The following is a 10,999-nucleotide window of genomic DNA, read 5'->3' as shown; positions in this document are numbered from 1 at the left end:
ATACCTTCAAATTTATACCCAACAAAACCAAAAAATACCACCAATTCTTCCCAAACATTTACAAAACAAAATGGCGGATGAAATCCCGTTATAGTTCCCACCCATGAGCAGTGACGTGTCCATGGTGGGTCAAATCTTGGGACGTGCATGGATCAGCCAATGCACGACTCGGTCAAAAATATCCAACTATCAAATGTATCAAACATAACCACAACAACCCCCAGATGTAGCAAACAACCACAAATAACTAGCCAGAAGAGGAGGTGGGCGATCTCCGTGGTATGAACTTATGGGCCACCTAAGAATTGTTGTGTAAAAAATTGTTCTGAAGAGACATCGTTATTATGAAAAAGAAGTTTAGGGATAAAACTACGATTTCTTTACAGAACAATTCTTAAATTTTATAGAATAAAAACACTAATAACTGCACCATGCAGAATTGAACTCACCTTTTAATTGTGAACCATCACAATTAACCATCAAAATTTCATGTAATAATCTGATATTTGTGTAACGAAAATAATCAATTTAAAAAGCTACTCTCGATTGTCTTCCTCTTTATTTCTTCTTGATTTTCAAAGCGCCGCAAGGTGTTTTGGATAAGCTTGAAAGCTTTCGAAGAAGATTCTTTTCTTTTTTTTTTTTAGGGGGGAGGGGTGGGGTAATGAGGATAAATCCAAAACGGCATGGGTATGTTGGGATAGGGTCATTGGACCGATGGATAAAGGGGGCTTGGGGTTAGGTGCTCTTAAAAATATGAATCTTAGTTTGTTATCAAAATGGTGATGGCGTCTCAAACATTAAAAAAATTCCCTTTGGGGGAGAGTTATTATGGCAATCCATTTGCATACATATTCCGCGTCGTACCTTCCTGTTAGGGAAGGCATTTCCGGAATTTGGAACAACATTGTTCGAGCGAGGAAAGAATTTCACAATTACAATTTGCCGGTTCAAAACATGATAAAAAGGGTGGTGGGTAATGGTAGAGAGGTTCGTTTATGGTTGGATTGGTGGACTGGAGACGGCCCGCTGAAGGATATTTTCCCGAAACTGTTCAGTATGGAAAGAGATAAGCATGCCTCTGCTGAAGACCGTTTAAACATGTGGGAGTGGAAATTTATGCCTAACACAAATGCACTGTTAGACCAACTGCACCAAATCGAGGCAGTGAGAAGCACAATCCAACTGGAAAACAGGAATGATAAGTGGATATGGACCTACTCGGGTGACAGAGTCTTCTCGGTTTCATCAACGAAAGAAATGCTAAACAGGTTTGCTACACCATTCTATCCTTACGATTGGGCTAAATGGGTTCCTAAAAAGGTAAACATTTTCGGGTGGCGCGGGGTACAAGACCGGTTATCAACGATGGTCGGGTTAAAGAAGAGGGGTTTGCTAGCTACCGATCCAGTCTGCACATTATGTGGGGAAAGAGACAAAGACGCAGATCATTTATTTATCTGTTGTTACGCAGCAGCGGTGTTGTGGCATAAAGTAAGTAATTGGTGTAAAGTTCAGCAGATTTTTACACACTCAATAAAAGACCTGTTCGAATTCTACAAATCTGCGCATTTAGACGAACCAAAAAGAGTGTATCTACAATCGATTATCTTAGCAACGTGTTGGGCCATTTGGAAGGCAAGGAACGAGAAGATTTTCAAAGGAAAACACGTGAACATAGAAGGGATCTTTGGTGAGATGCAGACTATAACTTTCCTGTGGATAAAAAATAGAGCAAAGAAATCAGCGCTGGAATGCAGAGATTGGGTGCGTTTTGAGATAGGAAACTAAGTTTCTTGTTTGTTACGACTCCTTGTGGTGATGTAATAGGAGTTTTTAAATATGGGTGGTTGGCTTAGTCGCTTACTAACCATTTTGTGTGTCTGTAAAAACTTTTTGGTGATGGAATAAAGTGCTTGATGTTTGCCGTTCAAAAAAAAACCCAATGTAAATGAATGCAAGAATAGTATTGTATTAATTACATCACATGTATATCCTATATCCTTCTACTTGTAGTAGAAAACACATCACATGCCATAAATGCAAACAAATGTCAAATGTAAAAACAAAAATAAAAAATTATTCGTTAGATATATATGGATTAAATATTTAAAATATCCACATGTACCTTATATAACATTAACATTATGTTCACATTAAAATTTATTACCATGTTTGTGTGTAATTGTGTATATATATATACATGTATTATAGAGAGAAAATCATAGCAGAAGCAAAATGGGGATTACACAACAAGCTATGACTAGGTTTATGGTGTTTGCCTTCATTCTATTTGGTAATTAGAACCTCTTGTGCATGCTCCCTTATGCTTATATATATATACATGTTATCTTTTCAACTTGTTGATCTTATACTATCTTATATATGGGTTATTCAAATTATGTGTGAAGGGATGTGGCAGGGGACAATTGCGGTTCGACGTAGTATACCACGCTGCAAAAGTGTTGCTGGGTGTGAACCATTATGTGGAAATTGTTTGTTTTGTCGGTGTGTAGGCGGAGAGTGTGTCAATGATAGATGTCCTCACCCCAAGAGTCAAGAACTCGCAAAAGATAGTGGTTTTCAAAGAGAATCGAGTGTGATGAACCATCTATAAGTCTTTTATTTGTTATTACACGTGAAGAGTTTTATGATCGAAACTGTCAGATTTATTTGTATGTGCAGAAGAAAATTGCAGTTCTAGATAAGTGAAACTCTTTTCATTAAATGTTTTTCACACCTACAACAAATATATAAGTCTATACTAGCTAATCAATTAAGAAATTTATTAATATATTTAAAATGTGTAAAAAACACAAAATTAGTTAAACCAAGTTGCTAGTTAATAAAAAAGTTATTAATGTATCATCAAGTGCGAATGCAAAGTGCACTATCAAAACATAAGATTGTGCTCCCATGTGGGAGTTAGAATGCCTCATACCCTTCAGGGTCATCCCCACTTTTGTTCATATATGAGAAAATCAATATCCAAAAAAAGTTCCTACTTAAATAACATTCCAAGGTTTGTCCTTGTGGGACAAGTTACATTTTTCATATTTCTACATCTTTGATCTTTCCATCCACACAACTTTGAGCATTAATGTCTTATTTTTTTTTAACTACGTTTTTGTTTGACGTGGTTTTCCTGGTTGCGACAATCTTTGATATTAGAATGAAAACCAACAAGTAGTAACTCATCACACATATATAAATATAGTTATTCGTCCAACGTTAGGAAAAATGTCACTTTTTCACTAATTTTCCCGATTGCAATCACAAACAAGATGCGATTTCATAGACACGGTTATGGATGGTGCAACTGTTGAGAAGATCGTTCGATCCATGCCGTGGAAATACTATCTTTGGTGGTACATGAGGCAAAAATCAATTCTATAGGACAATGAGGAGCAGGCTTTTAAAGAAACTACCAACACACGAAATGTTAAAAGAGTTACAAAAGCAAGTTTATCGGTCAATTGATAGAAATAACTTTGCATAAGCAACTTATTCGGTGTAATAAAAAACAGAAGCAAATCGAACTTTGTTGATGGTGGCAGCCAAAAAGGGGAGGTTTTAGTTGGATTTTGGTTCGGGAATGTCGTGGATGTCGGCTCATTCGGTTGTACGGTTACGCATTTCGCAAATAACGTACAAGACTTTACCAAACACGAAAATGATCGAAATTGCATCACGATTGATAATTTTGCATTCTTATCAATAAAATACAAGATTTTAATGAGAATAAAGATGTTTGGGTTAGTACATCCAGTCCGTTTGCTGAGGGTTTCGACAAACTTTTGCAGTTTGTCAAAAATGGTCCCTGAACTTGTATAAACGTGTTTTTGTCATTCCTAACCCTTCAAAACCTATATCTAAGTTATGTAAAGGGTATTTAGGGTATGTGTAGCTTATGTCCTTGTCCCGATGTGTATGTTACGTTAAACATGTTACGTTTAAGTATTGGTTAACGAATTGCTTCGAAAATAAAAAGTTTTTTGAAAGCCCGAAATTTTGCACAAGGGTTACAGATACCAACCGAACAACGTCGATACCGGTTCGGTATTTTTTATATAGTTTCAATTGATATTTATTTTTATTGTTGTCGATCAATTGTTTTTTTTTTTTTTGTTTCTCTTGCGATTGTTAAAGCGAGTGCCGATACCAAAGTGAACTGGATCCATACCAATAATAAATTGTTAAAAATTGGGGGCCGCCACGAAGCGTGGGTATAACCCACTAGTTATATATATAACAATTATCAACTTTTGTGAAAAGTGACTTTGATTTTTTTTATTTTCCATTACACACCTTATACAATAACTAATATTTGTTTTTAACCCAATAGTTTATAATAGTTACCAATGTGCGTGAACGATAGCTTTGACGTTTTTTATAAGTTTCTATTACAAGCCTTATACTACAAATAATATACGTTTTTAGCCTTATAGTTTTGTTTTTTTCCTTATAACTTCCGTTTGTTCGCTTTTTCTAAAGACTAAATACGAGGCTGCGTTAATTTTTTTCTTCGCTTCAATTTTGGAATGTTTATATTATTAATAGAGTCATTTACAACTTTTCATCTATGATATATATTAGGGAAATAATCTGGATTTTCTCTTTTGGTTGTTTTATTTAGTGTTGCTAGCGTATTGATGTCGTAACAAAACAGTTAGATACAGACAAAATCTCGGTCGTGTAACACGGGAGAATTTTGCTAGTTGTAGGACATATAATGAGAGTTCAATTCAAGTTTAATAGTTTTCTCTTTCACATTAAAATGTTATTCAAAATTTTTGTCATTCTTCTATTACGTTATAGAAACTTTTTCATGTTTCACGTTATAGCAACCGCTTGCATTGATTATTTTCAACCACAACATACAAATTTCTCATTTTCCTTGTTTTTCATTAAAAGTACATTTCAATAAAATTACAAAATTATATAAAATGCTGCAATAACACAACAAAAATCCAAAAAGTATATAAAATCTCTCTTTTTCAAAATCATATAAAACATTCTAATAAAAATACAAACTAAAACATCAAATAACTAAAAAGCATCCTAATATAATAAACATCGAAACATTCAAAACCAAGTGTTTATAGCCTATTTTCGAAGCGTGATAGCTTCAACGGTGGCATCCTGTTGAGCATGACATCTTTATCCAACTTATCTTTTTCTTTTACAGCAAACAACCGCACAATAATTCCATTTAATCTTCTTTTTTTCTTCATCCTTTTCCTTAAAGAGCTCCTTGATAACCAATTTCAACTTTTCAATCTACAAAACAATCAACAACCAATGAATAGAATCAACAAGTCATAATTAATGATACTAGTCTTATTACGAGCGCTTCGCAGTGCAGGTTTAAGTTAATTCCCAGTAAGCGATGGAAGAAATAGTAGATGGTATTGATAAGATTAATGTTTAGGGAACATGTTCAACAAGTGGATTATCTTCCAAACAGATATGTTTTCTAAACGCCAGTTATTGTTGTGGCATTTTGATGTTAGTCATGTTTTGTAGTATGTTCTATAGTTTAAGTTTCTTTTTTGATGTTTCCTCGTGTCTTATAATTGCATGAAGCCATGAATCATTTGTAAAGGTTTTGTACCTGGTGATTCTTCTGTTTGTCTTTTTGGCGTGAGCAGCTTTGCATCAGGGAGTGGCTGGAGTTATCCTTAGTTGTTTCTTTGCTTCTTGACTGCAACCGTTCCTTCTTTTTTCAAGCTTAGTTGAGGCAAACACGGTATTCTTCGGATTGAGAGTGTGTCTACGTATCGTTCTTTTATCACCATATTTTCACATGTTGTTCATGACTTCGTTGAAGAAGTTTGCTTTTATGATTGACCTTTTATTTGCGATAGCGATATTTACACTAGAAGGGTCGATTTTGACCCAAAGCCTTCCAAGTGGGTCAATTTGGGTTGCTTTTAAAATTATATGGGTTGGTTATGGTAAGATATTTTAACTAAATGGGTCACTTGAAATTCCATCTTGTAAATAAACATGGTTAATGACTTTTCAAAGAAATTCTAACTACAAAGTATGAGCTTTGTTTTAAAAAAACATTTGTGATTTCTGAGGCTTTTATGCTACAACGAACCATTTCGACCCAAGCGGAAAAGGTACTGGTAGTTAGAATGTTTGGGTCGAAACGAACCATTTCGACCCAAACTCTTTAGAATCAAACCATTTCGTATCGTACCGTTTCGACGCAAACGATTTCGACCCGTACCGTTTCGAACCGAACAAAATTGCCCCTTGATGTACAATCTCTTTAAAAAAAACATTTTTTTACCAACCCGACCCGAAACCCGTTCTGACCCAAACCCGTTCTGACCCAAACCCGTTTTGACCCGAACCAAATCAACCCCTTTTTTAATTGACCCCTTATGATCCGAACCCGTTTTGACCTAAACCCATTTTGACCCAAACCCATTTTGACCCATGACCCGACCCAACCCGTTTGCCAGGTCTAAATTTTACACAGTACCTGTGATAGTTATGTTGTATGATTGCACTAGTTTTGCCTTTTTCTTTGAACCTGGTGGCAGTGGAAAGGTGGTGTTAGTGATGTAATAATTTTGTTTTGAAATAGTTATTTGCATATATGAAGTTGGATTTCTTTTTGATTGTAATCTTAAAAATACTTTCGTTACCTGTTGGCTGTTGATTTAACAATCCATGTTAGGCAGAGGCGGATGTATGTCTACAGTGGTGGTCGATGTTGATTCCACCTGTAGGCTGCCTGCATAGAATAAAAGATGAGTGGATGCATAATCAGGAATCATTGATCATTCGGACCTTAAGCAACTTGTATCAATATATATTTCATATTCCTTTTGGAAAAGAATGCAAGCAATTTTTCTTTATATTTATTTTATCTGAGTGATATATAGTTCTTAAGGCCTTATGCATAACACAAAGAAAATCAAATACACAGTTAAAGTAAGTTTTCATGTATAACTTTCTTCTGGTCAACATAGTATCCCAACTTTTATGCTCACTAGCCTGCAACAAAACATACAAAATTATAATAAGCACAAGTTTCATACTCCCAAAGTCCTCCTTGGTTCCCTTAAAACAAGATATTAAAGGACACAAAGCATATCGATTTACAGATATAAATCTACAAACCATGCCATATAAAAAAAATACCCCCCTTCTATACCAATACAGCATTGTTGCAAATCTATCATAATTAGCTTGATGTTCTCAGAATTCATCAATATTTGTTATTTGAGTCCAATGTTAGAATGAATTCAAAGAACACGTACAAAAAGACACCAATTCCAAAGGTCCAATCATTGCAATGGACAAAATAGACAATAGTTCATTATAAACAACTCATTTAATTAACCAGGCCCGGCCCGTAGGGTGCAGGATGTGCCACCGAACAGGGCCCAAAAGGTTTTGGGGCCCAATAAAAAAAATCTTTATGTTTATATTTAAAGTATATAGTTTCAAGTTTAAACAATGATGATGCTGTAGCAAAATGGTTTCGCGCGTGAATGCTTACTAAGCGGTCCTAGTTTCGAGACCTGTTATCAACGTTTTCCTTCCTAGTTTTTTCCCATTTATTCTTGGGCCCTGAGTGAAGCCCATTCATACTTTTAGTCATTTATTTTATTTGATGGTTTTTATTGCACATGTATGTAGATTTGTTAACAAAAATTTAACTGTATTATTACACGAATTGTTTTATTTATATTAGAATCTTTTTTTAAATTAATTTTTTGTTTATATTAAATTGTTTAATTGTTTGTTTATGTTAATTCTTAATATTTGTTGTTGAGGTTAACATGTAATTACTTGAAAATACATGAGCTCATTTTTCCTATTCGTACAGGGCCCTGGACTCCGCATTGTTTCGAACCAAAAACGTTAAAGCCCAATTGTTTCGAATGCCAACTGTTTTTGCCAATCAAATTCAGAAGCCCAGCTGTTTTAGCGTGTGATGAATTAATGACTTGGCTCAAATCAATAAACAAACATAATGGATTAATGAATAGGGCCCAAATTTCTTATCTCGCACAGGGCCAAAATTCTTTTTGTAGTTTTCGGAGACGGCCCTGTAATTAACCTAGTGCAGAAATTAACCTCGAGATTGTGGCATAGTTGTGTCTTTGATGACGTTGATTTGGTCAGAAATTAACCTCAAGGAATGTTTCTCCATCGTATGCTTCCGCCATGAGTGTCGCTTCTCTCTGTATCGCTCGCTACCTCCCTGTCACAAGCAAACACAAAACCCTAGCATTTGGGAAGTGAATGAAGGCGTGGGACAACAGGAAGGTGGAATATGAATCAGCGGGTAATTTTGGGACTATTCAAAACCCTAAAATGTGGAGAGCGGAAATATTTGCCCGCCCATCCAAATTGTAACCTTTTTAATTAATTTTCATATGTTATCACCACTAAAACGGTGGCAATTCAAACATATCTTTTAATTCTATGAATTTGCCATGATTTAGCCACCAAAATTGTATTTTTCCGTGACCAAAAATAAACAGTGGCAAAAATTGGCACCGCTTAGCTACCATATTATATTAAGCGCGTTTAATTTGCATTTTAGTGAGAAATCAGTCCCTAAATTTGCCATCTCTTTTTTCTGTGGTAAATTTTGGTAACAATTGCCCATTTTTCTAGTATATGGGTTATTCAAATTATGTGTGAAGGGATGTGGCAGGGGACAATCGCGGTTCGACGTAGTATACCACGCTGCAAAAGTGTTGCTGGGTGTGAACCATTATGTGGAAATTGTTTGTTTTGTCGGTGCGTAGGCGGAGAGTGTGTCAATGATAGATGTCCTCACCCCAAGAGTCAAGAATTCGCAAAAGATAGTGGCTTTCAAAGAGAATCGAGTGTGATGAACCATCTATAAGTCTTTTATTTGTTATTACACGTGAAGAGTTTTATGATCGAAACTGTTAGATTTATTTATTTGTATGTGCAAAAGAAAATTGCAGTTCTAGATAAGTGAAACTCTTTTCATTAAATGTTTTTCACACCTACAACAAATATATAAGTCTACTAGCTAATCAATTAAGAAATTTATTAATGTATTTAAAATGTGTAAATAAGCACAAAATTAGTTAAATTAAGTTGCTAGTTAATAAAAAAGTTATTAATGGATCATCAAGTGCGAATGCTAAGTGCACTATCAAAACATAAGATTGCGCTCCCATGTGGGAGTTAGAATACCTCATACCCTTTAGGGTCATCCCCACTTGTTCATATGTCAAAAAATCAATATCCAAAAAAAGTTCCTACTTAAATAACATTCCAAGGTTTGTCCTTGTGGGACAAGTTACATTTTTCATATTTCTACATCTTTGATCTTTCTATCCACACAACTTTGAGCATTAATGTCTTATTTTTTTAACTACATTTTAGACGTGGTTTTCCTGGTTGTGACAATCTTTCATATTAGAATGAAAACCAAGTAGTAACTCATCAAACATATATAAATATAGTTATTTGTCCAACGTAAGGAAAAATGTCACTTTTTCACTAATTTTCCCGATTGTAATCACAAACAAGATGCGATTTCATAGACACGGTTATGGATGTTGCAACTGTTGAGAAGATCGTTCGATCCATGCCGTGGAAATACTATCTTTGGTGGTACATGAGGCAAAAATCAATTCTATACGACAATGAGGAGCAGGCTTTTAAAGAAACTACCTGTTGGATTTATATGTACGGGTTCGATAAGTCAACGCTGCTGACCGAGCTATGACCCGTAAGAGTTACACCTTGGGCAACGAACATTAAATCCACTTAATTCGATTAACTGGTGATCGCGAACAATTAGCGGAACGGAATATATAATTATCTAGAATAATTATTTATTTGCGTGGAACGGAATTTATTATTTATACACGTTATAAATAATTTAACGTTTAATTACTTTTTTAATTAAACTTTGTCTTTGCGGGTTTTGTATCACGATTGGGCTTGTATCAGTCGTATTGGGCTTTGTAGGGCCAAAAGATAATTAGTGGTGGTTATTAGGGTTTATTAGATAAAACCTAATTGTCTCTTTATATTATATTGTATATATAATATACTAATGTTTTTGAAAAAGAATAACAACAGCAAAAGCTGCCGTCATACTTGAAAAGGAGTAATTTTCTTTTGGTTCTTTTGTGATATAATCACATAATCAAAAGGAACAGCCGCCACTTCAGAAAAGTGCAGACTCTTTTCTTTTGTGATCATTGTTCCGCGAGTCACATCCGGTTACCGTGTTCGTGTTCTAGCCCTCGTTCGTTGTACCTCGGTGTCTCACACGGTTAATTATTAACCACAAGGGTATAACTTTTCTCATCGGTAGATTAATTATTTTATGTACCGTATTTGCATGTTTGTAACCATGATCCTGTTCGGTTCACTTTTTGGTGTTGATTATTTATATTTATTCCGCTGCGTTTTATTAATTATAGATTTAGTTAATAAAATATGTCAAACCCGTTTTGATAAAAAAATTAAAATTGACACCACTGAATCCCAACAATGGTATCAAAGCCACGCTTACAAGATGCAAATCGGAACCGGTCCTTTTAACCGGTTATAAATCTCAAACTTTAACTTGTTTAAAGTTTCAGATCTAAATATTTTTTGGGCAAAAAGTTATTTGGTCAAAAGTTTTATTTATTTTTATTTGACCAAAAGATTGCCCACTTTTATATGATTGTGTTGAATATGTAAATCTGGCCGACCTTGTACTTGTATTTTTGTTATTGTTTTGTTTTATGGTTTTGGCCCACTTTGTGGCTCAAAGTTGTAATAGATTAGGGTTTCAGTTTTGTTTATATTTTATATTATAATATAAAGTTGAAGACCCGAAGACAAAACAGAAGACATTACAGGAATCAAGGAGCTGCTGAAGACGACTAGATGCACTAGGTCCATCCTTGTGGTTGTTTGTTACCCCGTGACCCAGTTTGGTCTTGCTATTTGTGTGACAACTCGTAATTCGGACCTACCTTGTGTA

General features: G+C 34.9%; 1 protein-coding gene and 1 long non-coding RNA gene across 2 annotated transcripts; one reads left to right on the top strand and one right to left on the bottom strand.

The window, feature by feature from the left end:
• The first annotated feature begins 831 nt into the window (after window positions 1-831).
• LOC110869601 lies at window positions 832-1,791 on the top strand. The gene has a single exon (XM_022118842.1). The coding sequence runs from the start codon at window positions 832-834 to the stop codon at window positions 1,789-1,791; it is 960 nt and encodes a 319-aa protein (XP_021974534.1).
• A 3,203-nt stretch (window positions 1,792-4,994) lies between these two features.
• LOC110870855 lies at window positions 4,995-8,395 on the bottom strand. The gene is made up of 5 exons (XR_002553302.2): window positions 8,104-8,395; window positions 6,663-6,751; window positions 6,497-6,547; window positions 5,615-5,773; window positions 4,995-5,280 (listed from the first exon to the last, which is right to left on the bottom strand). It is a non-coding gene; the product is annotated as an uncharacterized LOC110870855 (long non-coding RNA).
• Between the last annotated feature and the right edge of the window lie 2,604 nt (window positions 8,396-10,999).

This window comes from Helianthus annuus, chromosome 8 (assembly GCF_002127325.2).
Source record: "Helianthus annuus cultivar XRQ/B chromosome 8, HanXRQr2.0-SUNRISE, whole genome shotgun sequence".
NCBI classification, from domain to species: domain Eukaryota; kingdom Viridiplantae; phylum Streptophyta; class Magnoliopsida; order Asterales; family Asteraceae; genus Helianthus; species Helianthus annuus.
The sequence above is the reverse complement of the archived record's forward strand: the minus strand, read 5'-3'. Positions and strand labels throughout refer to the sequence as shown.